Source organism: Protopterus annectens, chromosome 7.part1 (genome assembly GCF_019279795.1).
Source record: "Protopterus annectens isolate FY-2018-M chromosome 7.part1, PAN1.0, whole genome shotgun sequence".
NCBI lineage: Eukaryota > Metazoa > Chordata > Ceratodontiformes > Protopteridae > Protopterus > Protopterus annectens.
This window is the reverse complement of record NC_056740.1, coordinates 427,079,611-427,106,382: the sequence shown is the minus strand read 5'-3', so window position 1 is coordinate 427,106,382 and position 26,772 is coordinate 427,079,611. Positions and strand designations below refer to the sequence as shown.

Here is a 26,772-nt window from a genome sequence, read left to right as displayed (position 1 = left end):
CACTGCATGCATTTAGTTTATTTCCAGGCACCGTTTGTTTGCTCCAAACAAATATGCCAGTCAGGTTTGCTACATAACAATGCCCCTAGGCTTGTGTTATGCAATTTTTCTTCCGAGTTTATCTTGTAAAGATTTTGGGAGATTAGTCCAGTTAAAAATTATTAAATAAATATTATGGTAATGATAATTATTTTATTGAACTTATGTTCATTTACAGGAGACTGTTGGAAGAATTATTAGCAAAAACAACCAGTTTTCACGATTTCAGACCCTGATAGAGGTAAGGGAGTGCAGTATTCTAATTTTAAAAAATGTGTATAATTATTTCATTGACCAATAAAAGTAATTTGTGATCACTATGAACCTCAACAGTGGTAATTAATGTGTTGAAAATGATTTTAATGCATGGATAGTTATGTTATTCAGGGACTGAAGAGTTATTTTAATTATGAGTGATGAATTTTGTTTTCAAATGCTGACTTAGCTACCAGTCCGGTAGTTGCAGCACCCTAGGATGCATCCAGTATGGGTACCCAATGTACACTTATATATATATATATATATATATATATATATATATATATATATATATACATCTTCCCTGCAGCAACAGGGAAACAAACATAATCAAAACAGTTATTATATATATGAAAAACATCAAATTCTGTCATTAGCAAGGCATCAGAAGCATACATCTGTAATGACCTGGATATTCACTGGTTATGCTAGTGTATAAGTTTTGTTTTTTGAATGCAGTGCCAGGGGATTCTGTCTAAAAACAAACTTAAGCCTCCAAGGTATTAACTATGGAGCTAGTGGTACGTGAACAGAGCCTTCATGTTACTTCCGAATGGGAGACTGTAGGTTTCTACAACACCCTGGCTGTCCACTGTTAGAGGCTACATGGGTAGCATTATGCAGAATACAGATCTGTCTAATATTTTTTTAAACAAGAAACATTCTAATTAAATTATCACTTATGACACAGGCAATCACACATTTATATAAATAAAAACAGACCATAATGACATAATTCTAGTTGCAAACATTAAACATCACATATAACCTATCCAATCATTGCCAGTCAAACATTACATAGCTCATTCAAATGCCTTCTTATAATCCTCATTCCGTCCCTTTATGCATTATATGCACAATTCCCATTTTTGTTATGTAATTTGTTCCTACCCTTTTCTTCTTCTTCTTCTTTCGGCTTTTCCCGGTTAGGGGTCGCCACAGCAGATCACCTGTCCGCTCATGATTGGCAGTAGAGTTTTTATGGTGTCAAGTTGCCAGGCCAGTGCCCAACCTTCCACAGAAGGCACATACATGCACATGCACACACTCATACCTAGGGCCAATTTAGAGTGTCCAATCCATCTACAGTATGTCTTTGGGAGATGGGAGGAAACCGGAGCACCCGGCGGAAACTCACATGACCACAGGGAGGACATGCAGACTCCACACAGAAGGCACCCCAGCCAAGGATCAAACCGGAGAACCTCTTGCTGTGAGGTGACAACGCTAACTGCTGCACCACCGTGGCCGCCCAAAATCAAACAACCCAACAGTAAGCTGAAATTTTTTTCAGTATAATTGTTTTTAAGCAACGTGAATAGTTTTCTTGGATCAATCACTTTTTAATTAATACTGAACATATTTTAATATATGTATATACATTGGTTCACTTGTTTAATCATTATTCCTACAATAGATTCTATTACACATACTTGAATATAATGCATATTATATAAATGTACAAAATTCTCATAATTACATGCTGTTGAAATTTACAGTGCATCTAAAATAAGTACAATAAACTGAGCTAAATGATGTCTTGTTATCATTCTCTTCTGTATTTCAATAATCTAATTTATTCTTTTTTTAAGTTTTGTGCACATTAACTCTGGGATTCACAAACAGTGCAGCATGACAGGAATAAGTGGCCATGCAAAGGGTGGAGGGACTTCATTTAGGGACACAGAGTGACTGTATTAAAGATCCCAATTCCAGATGTTTTATCTCTGTTACTATATTCACTACTTTTAGTACAGTTGCTTTAGACTTTGATTTCTAGTTTCTAGTAATTGCTTTTTTGGCAGCCACCATAATTAGACTCATCAAGGCCTTACTATGTCTAGGCAATTCCATTTCTGTATCATAGCTCAGAAGAATCATTTTCTTAGTTACATCAATCTGCTGACCCAGTATCTCTGACAGAATAGTCTGCAAGGAATCCTTAAAGTCTGCTAACTCATTACACTCCCAGAAAATATGTTCCTAATTATATCATTCTTCCCCATCACACCTCCAAAATGTGCTGTCTACCTGAGGAAAAATCCTTTGGAGTCTACTTGGGGTATAAAAATATCTATGTAAACATTTCCAAGCAAAGCTCCTAAATCTTGTAGATTTCATTGCATATTTGGGAGACATACATCTATTCCCTCATTGTTTCTTTGTGAATTGTTTATCCAATCTTTCTTCCCATTCCTTTTTAACCTCCTCTGATTGATTCTTATAGTTATCATGCAATATTTTATATGCTCTACTAATTATTCTTTTTTTAACAGCAACTTCTGTTCTAGATTCATCTAAAAACTCTGCCTGTGCTGGGCTTTCATTTAAAATCCATTTATTTATTTCTCTTTGCCTATTCTCTGATATCAATCCTTGATAGGGAAGACAATCTCTAACCTGCAGTCCAAATAAATTCTTGGCTCTTCCCATTCTTTTACCTTTCCCTCTCTAGTTATTTTCTCCCAATACCTTGGTTCCTTTCACAGTTTATTCCAATAAATTCCAGCTCCGTCTTGTCTATTGTCTGTATCCCTCATTTCAGTCACCCCTATTGGCAAAATCTCCTTTTTCTATTCCTGTGTCAGCTTAGTTCTTAGAATACTTTCTGCTACTTTATGGATATTATATTTTGTATTATTATTATTATTATTATTATTATTATTATTGTTATTCTCCTTAAAGGCCTGCATCCAAAATCCCAGTCTCTCCTTGTTTTTTGAGCTTCCCCCTGTTTCATCATCATCCCTTTTCACTTTGAATTATAGGTTTCTGCTTCTATGTATAGAAGTCATAACTGTGTAGCTCTGAAATACCCCTTCAAATTGGATAATCCCAATCCACCTTGTTCCGTTAGAGGAATCACTTTATCCCACTTGACGTTTGCCATCTTCCCCTCACAGATAAAATCCTTCAAATCTTTATTTATTGCAAACTACAACTTCTTCTCTGCTGATAAAAATATGTCTGACCTGTGTATAAGACAAAAGGGACTAAAAACATTTTAACTGCTTGTATCTTACTATCCATATCCATATAACAAAGCTTCCAACTTCTCAGTTTTTGTATTATCTTTTTAGTCTTTTCCCACATATCCTTTAATCCATACTCCTAAATACTTCATTTTATCACATCCCCATAAATATGGATATTGCTGAAGCAATTTGTGTGTGGGTACATAATTTACCACTATTGCCTTTGTTTTAGCTTCATTAATTTTGTATCCTGAAAATATTTGAAACTGTCTCAAAATGTTCCAGAACACTGTAATGTCCTTTTCTGGTTTTATCAGGTATAAAATAATATCACCTGCAAACAGAGCCTGCTTTTCTTGACTGTCATACCAATTATATCCTTGAATTTTTGAATCACTTATTTTCTTTGCCAGTCGTTCTAAATATAATACAAGTAACAAAAAGGAAAGAGGACACCCCTGCCTGGTTCCTGTGCTCAGCAAAAACAAAAAATGCCACTGCTGTAAACTGTGCTTCTATAGAATCCAACACAAACAAAAGAGAAAAAGATCACAGTGACATTCAATCTTTTATTAAAATGATAAACAGCAAAGCTTTTGGGTTTCCCCTGAGGATCCCTTATATATCCTCCTAATCAAACTTTTAACTGTATCAGAATGTAAATTATTCCATTGCTCTGCTCATAAGGTCCCAGCTTACTCTAGTAAATGCTTTCTCTGTATCAAGACCCACCAGCAACAGTGGTGTTCATAGGTTCATAGGTAGGTACTAGGCTATTGGCCCTAGGGCCTATATAAGCCTAGTCAAATGGTACCCTGGCTTTTGCCACCCAAGAAAATTATTTTCCTGTGCCCTTGTCAAGCAGAGTCACAGAAGTGATCCCCGGGGTGAATTTCCTATCTCCCATCCAATCATCAAGATTTTTCTTGAAGAGTGCTAATGAGGAGCTTTGTTTGATATAGATAGATAGTTTGTTCCAGAGTATGGGAAGTCTCTGGGACAGGAATCTATCCCTACAGCATGTTCTGTTTATTGTGGTGACAAGGTTTAGGTCCCTAGAGCATGTAGCTTGGAGGGATTGGGATTTCTTTACGTGGAGCATGTCCAACAGCTCTGGGTTTGACATAGCTTTTGTATGTTAGGCAGAGATCGACTCTGAGTAGGCGATATGTGACAGAGTAAAGCTGGAGTTTTTTGAGACAGTCTGCTTAGGGCATCTGTTTGATGCCAGTAATCCTCTTTGTGAGGTATTTCTGAGGCCTTTCCAGTTGTCGTAGATGTCTTGTGAGGTACATAGCAAAAGGGGCATTGTACTCTATAATGGGTCTAATGAGTGACGAGTAGAGGGTAACAATGACCTCTTTTTATCTGGATGAGAAACATTTTGTGATGAGGTGTGCCATGTAGAAGGATTTCCTGACTACTGTGGTGATATGATTATCAAAGGAGAGACTACTGTCCACCTGTGTCCCAAGGTCTCTTATGAGACTTTCAGTGTTAAGTAGACTACCGCCTATGTGGTAGTTCATGGGTACAGTGTTTTTACCAAAAGGGATGACAATGCACTTTTTGGCATTGAGCTTGAGGCCATGGCTTTGGCACCAGGCATCTGTCTCAGTGAGGCCCTTTTGTAGGATGTCCACATCGTTAGGAGTTTTGATTATGGCTCCTAGTTTGCAGTCATCTGCGAACTTTGTTAGCCAAAGACCTTCTGTATTAGCCTGTACTTCAGAGAAGTAGACACCAAACAGGAGAGGACTTAGGACTGAACCCTGTGGTACTCCACTTGTCACTGGTCTGAAGTTGGATTTAGAGTCTGCTACTTTCACAGTGTGGGTTCTGTCAGTGAGCCAGTTGGTAACCCATCTTGTGACATAGGGATTTATACCTAGTTTAGTGAGTTTGTCTATAATTCCAGAGTGGGGGATGGTGTCAAAAGCCTTGGTGAGATCTAGATAGGCTGTGTGTACCACCTTACCCTCATCTACGGCTTTGGTGACCGTTTCTTTTTTTCTTACATTCTGCCTCCCTCTGGATCATCAGTGTTCTGTTAATGTTGTCAAATGTTTGCCTCCCCTCCACAAAACCACATTGATCCAGATCTATCAGTTTTGGTATCACTTTTGCTATTTTCACCATTATAGACATAAACACTTTATAATCCTGATTTGGTATTGAAATGGACCTGAATAAATTTGGATCTGATGGATCTTTACCCTCTTTAGGTATTACAGCTACCACTGCTTTTTTCCAGGATGTTGGCACTCTCCTCCTATTAAAATACTGTTAAACAAAACCTTCTGGAGCTTTATCAGGTTTTTCCCTCCTAGCTTCCAAACTTCCACAGGAATACCATCTATTCCTAGGAACTTTCCTGTAGATTGGTTATATATCCCCATTTTCATCACATGATTACCTTCCTTTGTTATACTTCCCCTTCTGGGTCCCGGAAACACATCTTCACTGCTGCAAATCAAATTCCAGTCCCTACCTACAAGTAATATTCCTTGCTGAAAGCTGATTACTTCTCCCAGAATTTCCTTAAGCTCCATTGTATTAGTTTTAGGTAGAATATGATAATAGATGCCAGTGTAAAACAAACGCTGTCCCATAGTTTTGAATTATCTATTTACCATAACCTGGAATTTCATATTCATTTTACTGCAGTAACTCATTTAACTCTGTGCATCTTCCATTTCTCACTGCTCCTGGACCTCTCTCTCACTAAGGATCTCCTCTTCTTTATTTTCAGCTCCCACTCTCTGCTCAGAGATAACTTGCCCCTCTAAAGGCTTACCACCTTCTGGCATTTGAAAACGTTGTCTGCAAGAAACATCGTCCTTTGTGACTTTTTTAAATAAATGTATGTCCTTTAATAATTTTTCAATAGACCAAACAATCTACTCTGCAATTTTTATAATTGGTGGTATGCACACCACTCACCCCCCTTAGATACCTAGACTCCTCCTTGCCTTTAATGTAATATTATCTTGGCCTCCCCTCTAAAAGTATGATTCTTCTATTTTCTTAGCTCATTCTCCTTAAAAAGAATGAGAAAGAGTTTGAAAGTAGGTTAACTAACTTAAACTTTGTGCTGACAGTGCATGGAAATTACTGTAAAAACTATTCAACAGCATTGACCTGTGCTGGCTAGCAGAAATTAGCTGATAATTTTTTCTTTTTTCTTTTACATTGTTACAGCCAGGTCCACCTCGTGGCTATCTCTGCTCCGTTCACCCTTGCAATCTCTGGCTCACTCCACTCTCCTACTCTGCCCCCATTCTACCCACTCCATTCACCCTCGCAAGCTCTGGCTCACTCCACTCCCCTACCCTACCCCCATTCCCACCCACCCCATTACAATTTCCTTTATACCATCCACTCCCACCCCTTCCTGCCCCATCATCCACTAACAGACAACTTCCTGCCAAACCTGAATTACATCACTTCCTTCCACAACTAACAGACCTAATCTACTACCCCTATACAAACCTTGTGAAATGAAATGCCTTATTATTATAACTACTGTTCTCCTTCCTCTCTATGCTCTAACCTGTTATCACTCACGCCTTCCCAATCCACTACTGTGCTCTCCCACCTCACTCAGCACAAAAACTCATCCAGCTCCTATTTTTTTAATATCTCCCCAGCCCTATTCAACTTCTCAACCTCCTGTCTTCACAAATCACCCAGATTGCATAGTCTCCCTCCTTCCTACAAATCTAAACCCAAGCTACAAAAACTACTTTTATATATTGCTCTGCTCTCTCTTCCCACTAATAATCTACTCACTTCTGGGGACATCCTCCCCAACCCTGGCCCCTCTTACACTCCTCTCAGCAATACTCCCTCCTCACCTTCTACCTTATCTCCCCCACTAATCACCTCTCACCATCCCAGCCTCTTACAGTAAACCCACCCCATCCAAATTTCTATCTACTCTTTAAATATTCAAAGCCTTACCAACAAAATCACTGATCTCCATGCCTCGATAGCCCATACAACCCCTCACATACTGTCCTTATCTGAAACTTAGCTTAAGTCACACATCACTAATAATTAAATGCTCCCACCAGGCTATAATATCCATCGCTCTGATAGATACCCAAAAAAAGGAGGTGGTGTAGCCATCCTCCACACCAATAATCTTAACCTCTCACCTTTCCTTACACCCATCCCTGACTTTCACCCTGCTGAACTAATCATCCTGAATTGCCATCTCAATCCTCACAAGAGGTTAGCTGTCGCCTCTGTCTATATCCCACCTGGGAACAATCTGTCCACTTTTGAGAATATTCTATTTTGGTTTTCCCACAATATTCCCTATGAAACCCTTATTTTAGGAGATGTCAACCTTGACTGGTCCAAACTTAAAACTGACTCTCCACAACTTAGCATTAACCTGCACGGTTTCCATCAACTGACATCTGTCCCCACCCGCCTCTACAAAAACTCTTTTACCAGCTCCATAATTGACATGATACTCACCAACTCCCCTCACCACTACCACAACCCCACTACCCTACCCGACCAACTCAGTGACTATCTCCCCACCTCTGTCCTTAGATACACCACATAAGCCCACAAATCCCACCTTTATCGGGATTGATGTAAACTCTCTAACTTTAATATAGACCAATTCAACTCTATTCCATCTTCTACAGACTCATCCTTCCTTAAACACATCCCTCTCAATGATGCGGTCAATAAATTCAACACCATCTTCCTAAATACCTTAAACTCTCTTGCTCCCGCAAAGAAAATCAGAATAAAATCTAACTATGCTCCCTGGCTATTCAAAGAAACTAAGTCCCTCATGTTCAAAAGAGATAGAGCTTGGAAATCGTGGGTCAAAACAAAGGAATTATCTCTGCATCAAAATTATAGACATCTCAGAAATCTTACTAAGAAACAAGCCTATATTGACAAAAAGTCCTCCTATAATTCAGCTCAACTCAATAGCAAAGCCAACTCTCAGAAGTTTTGGTCAACTGTAAATAGAATACTCTCTCCAGGTAACCCCTCAAACCCCTGCCCTTACCCAAACACATCCCCTCTAGAGACTGCTACTCTCCTCAATAAACACTTTCTTGATGCCATTCAAACACTCATTCCATCCAAATGCAATACTAACTCTCTGCCTCCTCCTCCTCCCAACTGTTCAAACAAACATCTATACTCCTTACATCCTGTTCCCACCTCCTACATCAGATCTCTTCTATTAAAGTTTAAACCCTGCTCTCCCTCCTCGGATAATCTACCTCCTACCTTCCTTAAACTTGCAGCTGACTTGATTGCTTACCCAATATCTATTCTTATTAATCAATCCCTTCAAGAATCCACTGTCCCTACCCTATGGAAATCCTACATAACTATTCCGCTCCATAAAGATTCTCAAGAGATGTATCCACTCACAACTACTTAACTTCCTTCTCCAGCATAATCTTCTCACTCCTACTCAACATGGCTTGCATCCCAAACGCAGCACAACCACAGCCTTATTATCTTTCACACATACAATTGCTGAGGCCCTTGATAATAACAAACTCATTTTTTGTGTATTCCTGGACTTATCAAAAGCTTTTGATACAGTCTCCCATCCCCTACTACTATCTAAACTTGCCAATCTTAATCTTTCTTCCTCCCTTGCCTGGTTCTCCAGTTATCTATCCAACAGGCAGCAATCTGTTAAATGGCTTTCCTCCTTCTCTCCATTCATACCTGTTACAACCAGGGTACCTCAAGGTTCCATCCTAGGTCCCCTCCTCTTCAACGTCTTTACCAACGATCTGTACACATCCTGTAAACAATCCTCCCTCCTCCAATGCATGGATGACTCGACTGTTATCACCATCTCAAACAACTTCTCCAAACTCCACACTTTAACTCAACTTTCCTTTCTATACACAAAACATTGGTTGTCCAACAATTTAATCATCCTTAACCCTAAAAAGACCAAACTCTTACTCTCACTAACCTAAAACCCACCTTCTCTAGTACTTCCTCTAATAACACTACTATCCAACCTGAAGACCATACGAAACTCCTTGGAGTCATCATTGATGAACTCAAATTTAACTTGCACAGCCTTCAATGCATAAAAAAGACAATCCAGAAGCTTAGTCTACTATATTGTAACAAAAAATTTCTAACAGCTAATGCCAGACTCTCCCTTGCACAAGCTTTTCTCCTCCCCTCCCTTTTATATGCTGCCCCAGTACTCACAAACATTCAGACCACAACCCAAAACAAACTCCAACAAACTTACCATAAGATATCCAGATTTATGACAAGTTCACCTTACAATTCACATCACTGTCTTGCCCTAAATTCTCTCCACTGGCTAGAATTCCCCCACCTACTACTACTATCTCAGCTTCAAATGTTACAAGTTATTCTATGCAAACCATCATCCTGTCCTGCTCTCTCTTCCTTCATCTCTATATATACTCCTTCTAGGACTTTTTGTACCTCAAATCAGCAACTACTACACATCTACCAACCCCCAAAAACTGCTGGTAAACTCTTATATAAATATTCCATCGTCCAAGCCTGGAATAAACTTCCAAGAGATATCTGCTCTATCATCCACCCCTCTCACTACAGGGAAAAAAATGCAAACTTCATCTGTTTAACTCCAAAATCTGTCCTTGCCAAGTCCCAACTTAAGTCTCTACTCATCCCTCCTATTTTACTATTGTTCTCAGTCTCACTCCATTGAGATTAGTACCCCCTCTAAAGGTACTTACTTCTGTGCACTCTACTTTAGATAATTACTCTGAATGACTATTTCACTACTGTTGGACTACACTCTTGTTTGTAAACATGTAAATATATTGCTACTCTGTACATTTATGATTTGTAAATACCAAGTGCTTGACCTTACTATTGCTATATATTTCTAATGTTATTGTCTAATTTCTACCATACTTCTTGATGTAAAATTATATTTTTCTGTAAACTGTATGCGTTCTGGAGCTTTTCTCCACTGGTCTCTACTGAAAATGGGTTACAAGCCCAGCTGGACTAACCTAGTTAACAAATGTCAATAAATAAAATAAATAATCCTCCTCCCTTGCCAGTAGCCTTTTAGTACTACACATCTACCATTATTATCTTTTGTATCCTTTTCTATCACTATTGGAGCTCTTTTTTCAATTAATATAAGTACTCCTCTTTTTCTTTGTCCCAGGTATTCTGCTGAATAACCATCCTGAAAACCTTTTTTATCAAAGTTACATGTTCATGACTCCTGTACTATAGGTATTTGCAGTCTACATTTTTAATACAGTTAAACACAATAAAGAAGGAGTAGTGATCTGTGAGACCACTGACATTTATAGACCTTACAGAAAGCATCATTGTGTTAAAAAACTATTATTCCCACTTTTTTGTTAAATGTCTAGTTCCAGCTTTTGTGCTACATGCATACACTGATATGTTGAACTTCTATACAGTTGTTTCTTGTCATATCCATTTAAGCCTATGTTTTTGTGACAAAAGGAGATACTGCCAGCACAGCTATTTGAAATTTTGTAAATAATTGTACGTCATTTGTTGGGATATCAACATGATTTATATAAAATGCTTGTGTTCCAAATGTATTAAAACTGTATGTCATGTGTATATCAAACTGCTGGTACAGACATGTTTGTTAAAAAGTCATTTTATAAAGTGTTTGTGCTTAAAATGTAACCACAGTGTACCTTACTGGAAAAGAACAGAAATGTACATGCAGTATTGCAACTGTTTAAATGTATATATTTTAAAAGTGGAAACTGGAATACAGGTTGTTAACCTCAGAAAAATAACTGAAAATAAATTACTTTATAGGCTGGCCTGGAGACACAGAGTCTGTGATGAGAAGCTTTCTATATTGTCTTTGGAGTGAACTAATTGCTACCTCCAAAAGCATGATGAATGTAATTGTTTTATGACGTCCAGCATCTGCCAAAAATCTGAGGTCTATGTATTTTCACAGGTAGATGCTAAATACTGCCAATCATCCAGCAGTGTAAAGGGGGTCATTCTGCAAGCTATCCAAGCAGTAATATTTGAAATATTAATTTGAGAGGTCTCTTAGAGAGACAGAGCATTCTGTATTGTCTTTGACCTGACAACAACTAAAAGATCCATTCACCACATTTGCCTTGTTCCTGTAAGTAAGTTAACTAGGGTATAGTTATTCTCTTTGAAACAGTCAGAAATATAGTGAAGCTTAGTTTAGATGTTTTTTCTTTATTTATTTGAGACTGTCCTGCTATGTTGTTTTAAATATTTCCTGTGGTTTTGAACTCTGATGTCACTGTGAATATATATTTAGTATTGACTTGTTCTTTTATTATTTATTATTAAATATATTTAAACCTTTCATTGTGGCTGATCTTTGTAGGGATATTTAAATTTTGAGAATGCTTGCATATCTATTTGGTGACACTGTGTGGGCCACTCCAAATAACCTTGCTCTTGGTCAAACTACTATTTGTATTAATATTAATATTGCACAGTAGGATTGCACACCCTTTGTTAAGGGCCTTAAAGTAGCTGATAAGGAGTTGACTGGTGGCAATAATTACCTTATAGTGTGGGCAAAAGGGGGAATAGCTAGCAAACCTGTGTCAGCCCTTCCCATGTATGTGTGTGTGTGTGTGTGTGTGTGTGTGTGTGTGTGTGTGTGTGTGTTTGTATGTGTGTGTAAATCAAACCTTAAAGTGTGTGTGTGTGTGTGTGTGTGTGTGTGTGTGTGTGTGTGTGTGTGTGTGTGTGTGTGTGTGTGTAAGCTACTTGGGCAGAGACACAAAGCCCTGTCTGGACAGAGAGGGTGCTGGAGGTCTTGGCTAGGCCACTCAGCTGAAATCTCAACTCTATAGCTGCACCAGTGGGAAGTGTTATTGGTGATCTGAAGAAAGAGTGAAAAACCAGCCCCGGACTGACTGTGGTCTCTGTGTGCTCTTCAAATAATTGCACTTGATGCAGAGAGCTGCATCTGAAAATACTGTGTGTATACCTATTATCCTTTCAGTGTACATCTCCCACTGTTCCTAGTGGTGAGGATTGAGGCTCCTTGATTACTGGTCCAGTGGTGGGTCATCACAGTCGCATCTTACAAAACTTTTTTTTTATTGAAAGCTCTCAGACAAAAACAGAAACGCACCCCTAATACCCACCCAAATCCTATTAGCTTAACACTAACATTCAAAACTATGTACATTTTCAAATATTGATGCTTTACCCTCCTAATAGGAACAAATGTCTCAAATTAACAGCCATAGTCACTGAAGTAAAACTCTGCCACGACAACTTGCCAAAGTATAAAACAACAAAGCATTTATTGAACTAAAATTGAAGCACTTTTCATTTGCCTGATAAGCAGACTTTTTCAGAAACAGTATAGTAAATTTGAAATCTGTATAAATAGAGTCAGGTGAGCATTTTAACCAATCCTGTTACAACATAACTCACACCTTAAATTTCTTAAAGGCAAACAATTAAAATGTAAATCCTAATGTAGAAAATGTGTATCATTCTACTAAAATTAAGAATATTGAACATAAATATAAAAATAAAACAATCAACCAACTACCTCATAAATATGACAAATACAAATTACAACTCAATTACTAGCCAGAACGCTTTATCAAATAGAAATTAGTTTAGCCATAGTCACTGACTTGAGTTAACTTAAAACAAAGGTTATCCAAGCTAAGACACATGGTGCATCCTGAGCTTCTACTAAGTGATTTCTGGTTTTGTCTTGTCTTTATAGCTCTCACAGCTGGGGAAACACCTGAATGCTTTCAGAGAACATTATTTCTTAGTCAATTTCTCTTTATCAGACTGTCTCTATGGAGGACCAGATTTAGAATTGCTACTAAGCATACATTTATTTGCTACAAAAAATCCTTATAATATTCAATATTCTTTTTCATTTACTTGTTTTTTCTTAAAACATATTACATCAAGCTAAGAGCCTTAATCCAGTCATTCCCACATGCAAGAATAAGAAAAGCACATTATTTTTTCTTTTGTCGTGCTCTTTTAACTGGACTTCTCTTCTTTTTTTGTTGCATTGCTGTGCCTACATTTCTTAAAACTGAACAAGTAAAAGAGAGAAGAAAAAAATGAAAAAAAAAACACAGGACACCTGTTTACAGCAGCATCCCAATTGCACTTAAAAATAACTGAGAAACTTTATTTTATAGCATGCAAAGAAAATCATGCACTATAAAAATAGTACTATTAAAAAATGTTTTACTTACAGTTAACTTTTGCTCTCCTCTTCTCCTCCCCCAATTATTTCTCAGAACATTAATGGCATGAAGTGGGGCATATGCTTTAGAGTATCCCAAAAGTCCAGCAAAATTTAAAACATTCCAACATTTCCTGATTTTCTTGTCCTGACACATTTCAAAAATATAACTATTGTTTTGTAATCCCACATTTACCCATTTTCAAGTTACTGGTGTTATTCCTGTTCATCTCCCTCTTCCAAATCCTGTTTCTGCTTCATTTCCAATGTACTCTCGATTTTCCAGTCAACGTTTGTGTAGCCCACCTTCTCTCCAGCGTTTTCCGTTCACTCACTGGAAATGGTTTCACTGACACAGTCTGTCTGAGGTGTTTATTACCAGCTGAACAAGAAGCAAAATCTCCTTTTGTTTCACAGCTCACTTTTTGTTGGACAAACTTTTTGATTTCCTTCTTAGCATATACTTCATCAAAGAATGATTTTTCCCTTCAGGGAAGAATATTTTGAAGATAGCTGAATACAGCAGTTTGAATCTCATACCTACTTCTCAATATTCCCTGAATAGTGGAATAAATTTGCTCCCACTTTTAGTACTTTGTGATTCTGCCATAGTTTTGTCAGAATCAAGTTTCTGCTGGTAAGATTGCATCTTTAGTATTAAAGGTCTCGATTGCCTTCTCTTAGCCAGTTTTGGAACATACACATAATGTTCCATTTCAATTAACAACCCCTGCTGTGGAATACCAGTCCAGTATGCTTATTTGTGCTTTCATAAAATACAGTCTGTTCCTCCCAGCTTCTCTGGTACAGCTAAAAATCTCAAGTTTTCCTTACATGTTCTGTCCTTGAATTCTCTGATTTTGAATTTCTTGAGCAATCTCATATTCAGCTAGTGTTTTCTTCACTTCATCCTCCAATTTTGCAGTTTTATCACCTCATATATATTTTTAAAGCCTCTTCCATTTTTTCTAGCCTTTTGTTGTTTGAGTTGATATACTCCATCAATGTTTTGTTTATTTTAACCAGGTCTGTCTGCAGTTGTCTTATGCTTTCCTCTAGGTTACTAGAAGTCATGACTGGAGCTTGCACTGCTTTTTGCTGAACAGCTGCAGTACTTTTCCCAGTCCATGGTTTTTCCTCACCTTTTATAGATGATTTTACTTCAGATCCTCTGTATTTTTTCCTGGCATCCTGGCAGTGCATTTACTAGCCAGTTACTGAAATTTATGTAAGAGTTGGCATTAGAAGAGTGATGTATGGTAACATGTATCTGTAGTCTATGTACTGCTATTGCATTGTCCTTACTGGCTGTGTACTTAAATTATTCAAAACTCTTTATTCCTAGCTGGCCATCAGCAATAGCTTCTCATTCCTTCTATTCTCTCAGGAATGTAAGGGAAGTGGCTGCCCAAGTCATTTAAGCCAAATCACACCAGAATACAGGAAATGATGGATGACTGGGATGCTGAAGTTAGCCCCTAGGGTACTCATTTTTTGACTGGATAATCCCAGCAGAAAAACATGCTGCTTGTCAGAATTGATGTGAGAGGATCTGTCTAAATAAGTTCCTTGCTCGGAGTTACACTACTGACAAATGGAAACTGAGGAAATCAAACCCAGGATCATAGGACAACTTTTTTTAGCAACTCATATACCAAGTAAATAAAAGGCATTGATGCAAAAATAATTATCAGAAGATCTGTACCCCCAAGTAGGGAAATTATGGAGGTAGTTACTATGAGCATTTGAAGTAGAGAGCACATTATTTCAGAGGGTAATATATTGGGGTGCGTGTCTTTAGTTATTGCTGGAGAGAAAGACTTAAGCTTTACTTGGACTGTGGAAGAAAGTAATGCAACTCAGACAGTGAGAAGGAAACCCGCTTCAGTCTCTGCAAACTGTTTTAGAAAATATTTTGCTGCAGTTTTACTCTTGAAGCACATATTGGATGGGGGAATTATGTTTTATCTGTTCCCTCTATTCAACTCATAGAAATCTAGTAGAAGAGAGAGATCTTAATAATAAATTAATATATGTATATTAATATTTAGGGAGAACTAGTTCTCTGTTGAATCTGATGAGTTTTACATAGTTTTGCTGTAGTATTGAGTTATCAACTTTTGTACTTTGAAAGTCAGTAGAACTATAGTTCCAAATAAAATAGCTGAGAGGTAACCAAGGCATTTTAGTAATTCAACCATAAACTGTCCACCAGATAAATGACTCGTCAGAGTAGTAGAAATAAAATGAAATCTGTATTTATTCCATATACAAATGGTAAGCACTTTCACAATAGCTTCATCAGACTGTTAAGATTTGAAACATCTCATTAAGCTGTTAAATATACATCACATGCTAACCTTAATCAATCAATTAAATTTTTTAAAGAGACCTATGGTTGCTATATTATAAAAACATTAAATACGTTATCACTCAGAAGTTATTGTAACCAATATTCTTATTATATCGTAGACATTACAGGAGTGGCTACTATCTTCTGTTATTGGCAGTGCCTATAGCGAATGTAGCTCAACATTTTTAAAAACGGCAAATGTAGAAAGATATATATATTTAAAGTGCCATAGACAATGAACATTTACTGAGTAATAATACGTAACTTATTAGCTGTTATCTCATAAACATTTACCTTCTGTTATTGGCAGTATATGTAGCAAATATAAATCAACATTTTTAAAAATCAGCATTTTAAAATGGCATCATGCAAAAATAAAAAATACATAAAATGCCATTAAAAACAAATATTCACTAAATAGTAATGCATAATTGCAAAGCGCTGAATATTAATCCATATCTAATTCCCCTGACCATTTTATAAAGTGGCATTACTTTATTGTGCATAAAATTATATATGCAGTCAGCATCGTAGCATGTGTACAAACATCAGCCACAAGCTTGTTGAGGTCTTGGCACTAGTCCCAGCACCTCGTCTAATATTACAAACATCTATTGTTAAAAACTAAGTGCTAATACTGCTGTCCACTAACAAGGATTACTGTTGCTGCATCATACATAATATTATATGTTCAGCCAGAATTTATTGAGATCTTGGCGTTAATCCCACCATCTCGTCTAATGTTACAAACATCTATCATTAACAGCTAAAGCTAATACTACTATCCATTTATAAAAGTTACTATTGCTGCATCATACATAGTATCTTATGTGTAGCCAGTGCAGTGGGATCCATAAAAGTATCACCCTCCTACTTATAAAAACCTGGCGTTTAATACTAACACTTCATATAAAGTGTTACAAAAATCTATTATTTAACACGTCTAGTTTAAAGCCAGGATTATAAATTCATGGTTATAAACTCATATAGCACCACCTACATAGAAATACATATATACTAAATCTTCCGACTGACAGAGTCTAGTCAAAAGTATATAGACGGATACTTTGATGGTCATGAAAATATAACGTTCATGCAGTTTAAAAACCTTAACGGAAGTACAAAACAGCCATCAGAAATGTATTTAAAAACCAATAAATGTACTTGGATACCGACGGCTATGTAAATAACTACAATATCTACCAATAAATCTTGACTTAAATAATACACCAGCAATATAGTGGAAAATTTGGCTGAAAAATTATATTAACGGTCTGATGAAGCTGTTGTGAAAGCGCTTACCATTTGTATACGGAATAAATACAGATTTTATTTTATTTCTACTACTCTGACGAGTCATTTATCTGGTGGACAGTTTATGGTTGAATTACTAAAATGCCTTGGTTACCTCTCAGCTATTTTATTTGGAACTGTTGCAGCATTTTTTATTGTAAGCAGAGAGGCATTCACATCGTTGGGAATGCTTATTTTATTGTTGTTTGCAGTTATCTTTTTTTACATACCTTACGGTGACATGGCTGAGTCAATTGAGAACATTGAACTGGATTATAGACCCGATGATTCCACTCGACGAGGAGAAACCATTGATCCTACTGTTGAAGTCAACACATCTCACGGACTCCATTCAAGTAATAAGACAAGTGAGAATGAACTGTATATTATCTCTGACAGGGGCGAATGCCTGAAGACTAAACTGCTATCATGTTTAAGGAGTAATGTAAATTCCCTATTGTTCTATGAAACTCAAGGAAGCGATAATATTGACAATATCCCAATAGAAATGGTTGAACAAATGCAGATAGCAACTCAGAAATTGGAAGTCGACTTTTTAAAACTCAAGCGTCTTTCCACCCAACGCCAACATTTTGAGGTGTGCCTTAAAAGACATATCATACCCAGAGGCTTGCGAGTATTAAAAATGCCCACATATGGCAATCAATATCCGGAACTGCTTACTCAATGGCAAAAGTTAAACTTAGAGTTAAGCAGGAAATATATTCAATTGTTATTAGACTTTTTCAAACCAGTTGAAGAAGAATTAATAGAATCTGTATTGAATCAACAACAAGAGTTATATGTAAAATTTCCAGAAATGCAAGTGAATAATGCCATCTCCAACATACTCGATGGCATATCCATCTATGAAAGACGACTTGTACAACAAAAGAGAAATAAAATTGATAGAGATGTTCGAGATTTTTGATCGTCACATGTATTCACTTGGCCTAGAACGGTATTTACATTTAGGCACTTGCCAAGTAGAAACAATATTGGTTCAGTAGATTCTCCACTAATACCACACCAAGTGGAGCAAATACATGGTTCTGAACCATGCAAGCAGAATACTAATGATACATGCCTTTCTTCTGCAAATGTAACACATATTCAAGAATGATCGAATTTGAATGTCAGTAGTCAGACTATTGTCTCTGATAACGTTACCACATCTTTAGGTACTACGGTTGGAAATACTTTACTTTTGAGTACTAGTCAACATGTTACAAACAATGACTGTTCCACAAGTGAATATGATGCCATCAGTACGTCCTAAGACCTATGCTAATGGCAAACCTGCAGTGAGAGTAGATAATGAACACCAGCAGATGGTTTTCCACAGTTCCCCCTCCCAATAACTATTGGGAAGGGAGACAAGAGAGACCGCTCTGCCAGTCGAGGACGGCAGAAGCGGAAGTTATCAGAGGAGAGACAACCAGGTCAAACACTAAAAAAGATGTGGAATCAGAAGAAAATAACTTAATTTGGAACATATCCCGCAAAGTTTTGGACAATGATGAAATTAGTGTATTGAATAGAGGTTTGACCTTTATTCCCACTGTAAATAGTAAACTGACAGATGTACTTACAGACATCAAATTGTTCATTAGAAATGTGATGTTAAGATATCAATATGGCAATGATAGATGTGATAGTCGACAGACTTTGAAGAAATTAAGTGACTATGTGCCACAGAATCACCCTTTATTAGAGACATTCTATAACATAGTAGAAGTAGATGTCTATGAGCAATTTTCTTCTGATAAGTTATTAAAGGTTTTTCTATATAATTTCTGAACATACAATGAAAGAAAAGCATTAGATAGATTAAGATTAGATGATAACATTGTCTTTAGACCAGCAGATAAGGGTGGACCTCTTGTGATAATGGATAAAATCTACTATCACACAATTATGCTTTCAGATAATAAGTATTATGATATTATTACCAAACAGCATCTTGATAAAATTAAACAGAAGTTACACTGCATGATAACTGAATTACTAGATACTCATATCATAGATATGGAGTTGGCAACATTTTTACAGGTTGAATACCCATTGATACCAAGTATTCAAGGAATACCCAAGATAGGTAAACATAGTACAAATCCCCCTATGAGACCAATTGTCTCCGGAGGTGGATGGTGTACCGAGCCTCTCTCATTGTATGCTGAAAAACATTTGAGACCCATAATAGATAGGAATGAGTATATTCTTAAAGATACAAAGCAGTTTCTTTTGGATTTATATCAACATTTTAGCCAAACAGCAATGACATCTAATATGCTGTTTGTTACACTAGATATACAATCTTTATTTACTATCATTCCTAATACTATAGGAGTTGAAGCCATTAAACAATATTTAATAAAGCATAGTCAATATACAGATCAAAAAATAGATCTCATTGCCATGTTTATAGAAATCATATTGGAAAATAATGTCTTTATTTATGATAATAACATATTGTAAAAGGAAAAAAAACTTCAAAGACCAATACACGTAAGGTTCAGTTAAGGCACTTTAATTTACTTGCAGCAAGGAGACAAAAGCATGCAAATACAAGGATTTGTCTAACTACTAACAGGAAGTACGTTCATTCTTATACTGTTTTACAAGACATGGCCTTCTAAGCTGACATAATCAAACACAACTTTCAGTATTGTTCAACAGCAGATGTTACTTCAGATTTTCTGCTGACATGACTAGATTTGTGAGAAACCTTTCAGAAAAACAACCTGGCCTTGGTGACCATTAATCTGTTTACAAGCGTCTATTATACAGTGTTACATTTCAAGGTACTTTTCTAATACAGATACAAGCAAGTGCTGATTGCAGTTCATAATTTCAAGCAGGCTTTGTACTAATTATCTGTAACTTCTACAGCTACAGAACAAAACAAATGGAGACCTCCACGATGTAAAATGAACTGAATTTATTAAAAAACAAGTGCTTTCACGTACAATAGGTATGCTTCCTCAGGTTTACAAAAAGACTCAATATGAATGCTTTATATACCTTAGCCCAACAAATTAATCAATCAATTACATAAAACACTTATTCAATTAATTAACCAATCCATTCAACAAACTCAACAGGGTGTGGTAGAACTCAATATTACTAGGGTAAATGTGTATGTATAAGCCCCTTTTTATGCCAATATATTTATACAAAATCATCATGCATATGAATTGAATGAAGATGAAAATTTATATAAATATAGATATATATATACATATAAACATGGTACTTAACTAAAATGTATATCTAATAAAGATGAAAATAAAAATAAAAATGAAATGTGAAGCATCAAGATGCCCAGGACTACTGAAAACACATCAGTCCTAGAGTATAGGATAGGATAAAAACAATAGATAACAAATGCAGTCATAAACCACATAGAAATATGCAGATGTATTTATATAAAGATGTATACCAATTAATTTAGATATCATAATCAAATAATTCCATGGCCATATTCATATAAATAAAATAACTAACTATAATAACTAACTAAAAAATCCAGATTTAATATATCTATCTACATGCTGCTAATATGGGTTTTATAGGGCATTCCAAGATGGCCGCCGACTAGTCTAGTCCTTACTCTCTGAGCTCCTCACAGCTATTTAACTTTTGTTTTTTTTACAACTTTATATCAACCTTTTTCCTCAAATTTTTATACTAAAAGATTTTATAAATCTTTTTCTACGCATTTGGATTATTTTTTCTTCTGGACTTATTATCCTGGGATTTATTTTACCTCAGAACATTCTTGGTCTCTCTGCTGCTGGGACTCATACTGCTCCAGTCTGTTCCTGGTTCCTGGTATCCTGTTGACTGCATTCCATTTCTGGGCATGGCTACAAAATCTGACTCCATGGAGACTCAGCCTACAAAGGCCAAATATACTTCAATGCTCTCTCCTGAAAAGATTCAGGTTCAAAAGACTGAAATCATCTAGACAACCTACAGAAACTTTTAAAGTAAGTAATAAAGATTTAAATGACTCAAATTTCCTTTTAGAAGAACTAAAAATAGCATTAAAACCAATCCAAAGTGCTATACAAAACTTTTCAGAACAGTTTGCAGACTTTAGTAAATCTTTAAAGCAAATAAACGATAGTATTGTTACTATTGAAAATAAAATCTTAGCTTTGGAGGTTAAAACAGACTTATTGGAAAGTGACTTTAAATCTAGAGATAAAACTATTTCAGATTTACAAGCTAAAATATTGGATCTGGAAGCCAGGAGTCGAAGAAATAACATCATTATTCGTGGTTTACCTGAATCTTATGACAATAAAAACTTGTTATCTGTGACTAAAAATATCTTTGAAACACTGTTAAATTGTGAAGCTTCTTCAAAATCTATAATTGTAGAGAGCACACAGAGCACTGCGTACAAAGCAAGATTCTTCCACACCAAGGTTAATTTATACTAAGTTACTAAACTTTCAAGACACTTTCCAGATCCTAGAAACTGCTAAAACAAAGAAACAATTCATATGGAAGTCTCACAAACTATCATTTTCTCAAGATCTTCCTGCACAGATCAAATTAAATAGACAAAAACTAGCCCCTATTGTGCTGACTTGATAAAAAGAGGGATTAGATTTCGAATGGCTTATCCTAATACCTTGTCTTTCACAGCTAATGACAAAAGATTTGTATGTTCAGATCCTAAAGATGCAAAAGACATTTTTCTTAAAACATTTAAAAGCTTCCTGACACTGTATCTTAATATTCTACTGTTAAAGAACTACAATAAGGTTTGATCTTTTCTTTTCTTTACTCTGACAGTATTTGTGTTACATGATTTGTAATTCTGGTGTGACATAATTATATTAGCTTAAGAACTTGTCATGTAATTTACACATGATGGATTTGGTGTGACAGTGTGCAGTGACAGGATATATGCTTGTTAGATTTGTGTGGATTAATAGAAGCATTTAAATTGCTGTATTTACTTTTTCTCTTTCTCTCACATATGCTTGCTGTGTAAATAGATAATATGTTAATTTTACTACAAGCTTTTGAGTTACAGCCTTCTGTGTAAGCTAAATGATTTTGGAGGGAAAAACATTCCATCTCAACATTCTAGCAAGAAAATCTTCCCTCAGAGTTCCAGCTGATGCTCTGCATGAACATGCACACTACAGTCTCTCTGAGATGGATGGTGATGTCATCATTTGTGAGGAAAGAAGGACAGTTTCAAATACACAAGTCTGCTCGTTTTCAACAAGTATTCAATAGTGCTAACTTTTTAATAGATCTGGCTATTATTTAAAGTGTTTTCTCTTCATAAATGAAGGTTGCTTTTTAAATTTAAACAGATTCATGTCACATAATATATTCAGTGACTTTTAGTGTGTCTGCATGACTTCAAAGCAAGCTGCTACTTTCATAAAGCAGAGTGAAAATGTTTCTGGAAACAAATGAACAGGTTAGTTTTATATATTAAAATTCTAAAGGATGTGTAAAGAAATTAACATATTTTCCTATTCAGAATATTTTTTCATACAATATTTTATATGATACTGAAGTGTTTAATTTGACAAATGTTACAAAGTATACCTGTTCATATGAAAGTTTCATGTTCTTTCTATTCTCTGCTCTCTTTCTTCTCAGAGGCTGGATGTGATATTTATGATTAGTAGTTTATGTTTAAGAAAGCCTTTACTTATTTGAAAGGTTTGAAATAACTATCTTTAATATGATTAGCTGAATCTACCTGTATATATTTAAGCCCTTAGATTTACTGCATTTAGCTTGCTTGTTTCTGTTTTAATTAGATGTTCAAAATGTTTACTTTAAAAGCCTTGTCTTTTCATGCTGTTTTGCTATGTTACATCTATAGCTTAGAAGAATAGTATGGCTACATAACCTAACAGAGTCATTAGTAAAATATTCAAAAAGTAGATTTAAAATTATATGTATGCACATTGTTGTACATTCAGTCCAGTATATATGATGCTGTTTAAGTTACTATTTAATAATATAATTATACTTTATTCATGTATATTAACTAGTGTTAAAACCTTACAGCTTATAATATTTCATTTTGAATAGTTCCTTTACTACTATTATCTAGTTAATAGATGCATTTCCAGACTGAATTGTTTTTCATTTTGAGATATGGTTGCTTGGTAGTTGTTTTTTGCTTTATTTGAACTATAACTATATACTCATTCTACAGGTATTAGTGCTTTTATCATACTAATGGTCATGTTGATTAATGAAATTATCACTAAAGTACTAAAGAAGGTTCAGTAGATAGTGCATGACTATTATCTTTAGTTCAGTAATGCTATGCTTATTTACTTATATTATAATGTTACCAGTTGGTTTTGTTATACTTATATATGTTATCTTACATATCTTTCAGTTTTAATTGTATTACTTCTTATGATAGAGTGTTCTAGTTAAGCAGAGTGTGATTTATTTATTATTTACTTGTTTCTCTTTCTCTTGAAATACTTGAGGAAATACATTTAATCACTATAAATTTCAATTTAAGGATAGGAGCTTTAGATTAGTATTAGAAGTAGGGATTAAGCATGTTGGACGTCTTGAAATTAGTTAATTTTGTATATATTTTTAGTAGTATTACTCGGACTTTATGTTATGTTAGGCTTCCTTTGAGTAATTTGTATTCTAACTTGAGGTTATTATTATCTATAATTACAATGTTTTTTTTATGTTCTTCTGCTTTTCCTTTATCACAGGGGGATTGGTGGGTAGGCACTAGGGTTAGGATAAAGGTTATTATTATACATTTCATGGTTCTTGAAAAACCTTTTTTTTTTTTTTTCAACAAATGTTATTTGATGACTTGCTTGAATACTTAAAGACTGTTTTTTCTTTTATTTTTTTTCTTCTTCTTTTTAATGTTGTGTTGGATTTGCACCTTGAGTTCACTTTTATAGCATCAATAATGATTATACTTGTAGAATATGCCTGTTGACATAATTTTAGATTCTTGGAATGTTAGAGGCATTCAAGATAAAGCAAAAAAGTCACTATTATTTCATATGATCTTTAAATCACAGGCTAACATTTGTTTTATTCAAGAGACCCATATTTCACATATTGATTGGAATAAAGAGTTAAAAAATGGATCAAAAGATTATAGCTTCAGGTGACTCATCTAACTCCAGAGGTGTAGCTATAATCATTAAACAAAATTCATTGGGAGTGTTATTGGTGATAAGTTTGATGATGAGGAGAGATGGTGCCTATTTCTCGCTTTTATTGATGGTGTGGACAAACCCTTCTTCATTTTAAATCTATATGGCCCATGTATTTCACAACATTTGTTCATTTTAAAATTTACAATATTCTTGCATCCTATAAGGATCATCATATTATAGTGGGTGGTGACTGGAATGCAGTTATAAACCCTGTAATTGATCGTTCGCTCCACTGTCACCTATAATCTTCAATCTACTCTGGCTATAAATGATTTGATGACAGAATATAATTTAATAGATCCCTCCGCACTGTTAAAAGTATAAACAAGAATGATATATATACTTATTATTCTAAGTGCTATCATTCGTGGTCCAGATTAGACTTCTTTCTAATTTCAGATTATATTTCAAAATATATTGTGGACTTTACTACAGAACCCAGATTCTTTTCGGATCACTCAAGAATTTCACTAAAATTGAACATAAAACCCAATATCAAAAATAAAACTATGTTTAATAAGTGGACCTTAAATAATAACTTATTGTCAAATGAAGATATTTGCAAACAAGCTTCAGAAATCCTAAATGAAATGGTGAATAGTCTTGAATCATCAGACATTCCTTATGACATACAATGGGCTGCATGTAAAGCAAGATTAAGAGGTTTATTTATTAGTAAAGCTGCTTTTTCAAAAAACAATACTTTAAGAAAGAGGAATTCTTAAAATCAAGAATTTCTTCGTTGGAAAATCATCTTAGTCTGAACTATGATGCTACTTTAGAAAAACAAATTTTTGATTGTCAGAAAGATTTAATTCTGCTTCACCAAAATAACCTCTCCTTAGCTGAACAAAAGCTACTTGCTTCATATTCAGAGTGGGCCCAGGTTCCATCTAAATTGTTAGCGAGAATTATTAAAGTTAACTTCAGAAATCCAAATATTACATCTTTATCTTATAATAACAGATTATATAATACTGATGAAGAGATTATTCAATTTTTCACCTCTCTTTACACTGAGTTATATTCAGGTTCTTCTAATTCTGTTAAAGATAATCACTCAAAATTCTTTTTAGACTCTTTGCAGTTCCCTAAACTTAATGATAATCAGCAAAAACTACTTTCTACCTCTATATCGGTACAAGAAATCTCGGATTCAATAGATAATCTTAAATTGGGTAAATCTCCGGGACCTGATGGTTTTACTCCAGAATTTTTCAAAACTTTCAAATTGGTAGTTCTTCCCTTTCTATTTAAAGTTTACAATCATATAAGAGTTAATGATATCTCAGATATTCATTGGAACACATCCAAAACCATTCTAATTCTAAAAATAATAAAGATAAATCTGACCCAGTAAATTATAGACCCATTTCTTTAATTAACGTGGATATTAAGATTCTGTCATCTATTCTGGCTAACAGATTGAAACGGATTTTACCCTCAATTATCTCATCAGATCAATCAGGTTTTATGTCTCAGAGACATGCTTGGGATAATACTCTATCTTTAGAGACTATACTTCATCTCATTAAGAAAAATCCAAACCCTATATATGCTTTGATTATAGATGCATCAAATGCCTTTGACAGAGTATGTTGGAACTTTCTATTTCAAACTATGTTATGTTTTAATATTCCCTTATTCTTTATAAATTTTTAAAAGTTTTATACAAGAATATGTTTACTAGACTATACATTAATGGTCAATTTTCTGCTCCGATAAAGATCACTAAAGGAACAAGACAGGGTTGTCCATTGTCCCCTTTTCTTTTCAACATTTATTTAGAACCTTTGCTATTGTTTATTACTCAAAATACTTTTCATAACATCCCTAGAATTCTTAATACTAATATTCATTTCTCTGCTTTTATGGATGATTTAGTAATCTACTTTTAAACTCCATTATCTGATTACAGAAAAATAATGAATTCTATTGATTATTTTTCTTTGGTTTCCAACTATCTTTTAAATTCTACAAAAAACTCATATTTTTCCCTTAAATCATTTAGCACACAAATCTTTTTTGTTTCCAGACGATCATTTTCAGTTTACTTATAATATAAAATATTTAGGAATCAACTTAGAACACAATAATAAATCTTCCTTTCAAAATAATATTAATAAATTATGGAACTCTATATTGTCTGATATGGACAGATGGAAGCATCTAAACCTTTCATTTCTTTCAAGGGTGGCCATTATTAAAATGAATATTCTGCCTAAATTTCTTTACCAATTCTCATCATCTGATCAGATAATTTCAAAAATTTTTTGAGTCTGTAAATAAAGCTTTGGCAAAATTCATATGGTTCCCTAAATCTGTTAGAATTTCCTATTCTAGATTGGCATTTTCAAGGACAAGGGAGGTTTGGGTTTACCTAATCTTTATCTCTATTATTTGATT

At 35.0% G+C, this 26,772-nt stretch overlaps 1 protein-coding gene across 1 annotated transcript in view; it reads left to right on the top strand.

Annotated features, from left to right (window-relative positions):
- Nucleotides 1-26,772, top strand: part of STAB1 (stabilin 1) — a 2,761,215-nt gene that overhangs the window by 503,370 nt on the left and 2,231,073 nt on the right. Inside the window, exon 14 of the mRNA XM_044078505.1 lies at nucleotides 218-280. Within this exon, the coding sequence (XP_043934440.1) occupies nucleotides 218-280 (63 nt within the window). The remainder of the gene's footprint in view (nucleotides 1-217; nucleotides 281-26,772) is intronic.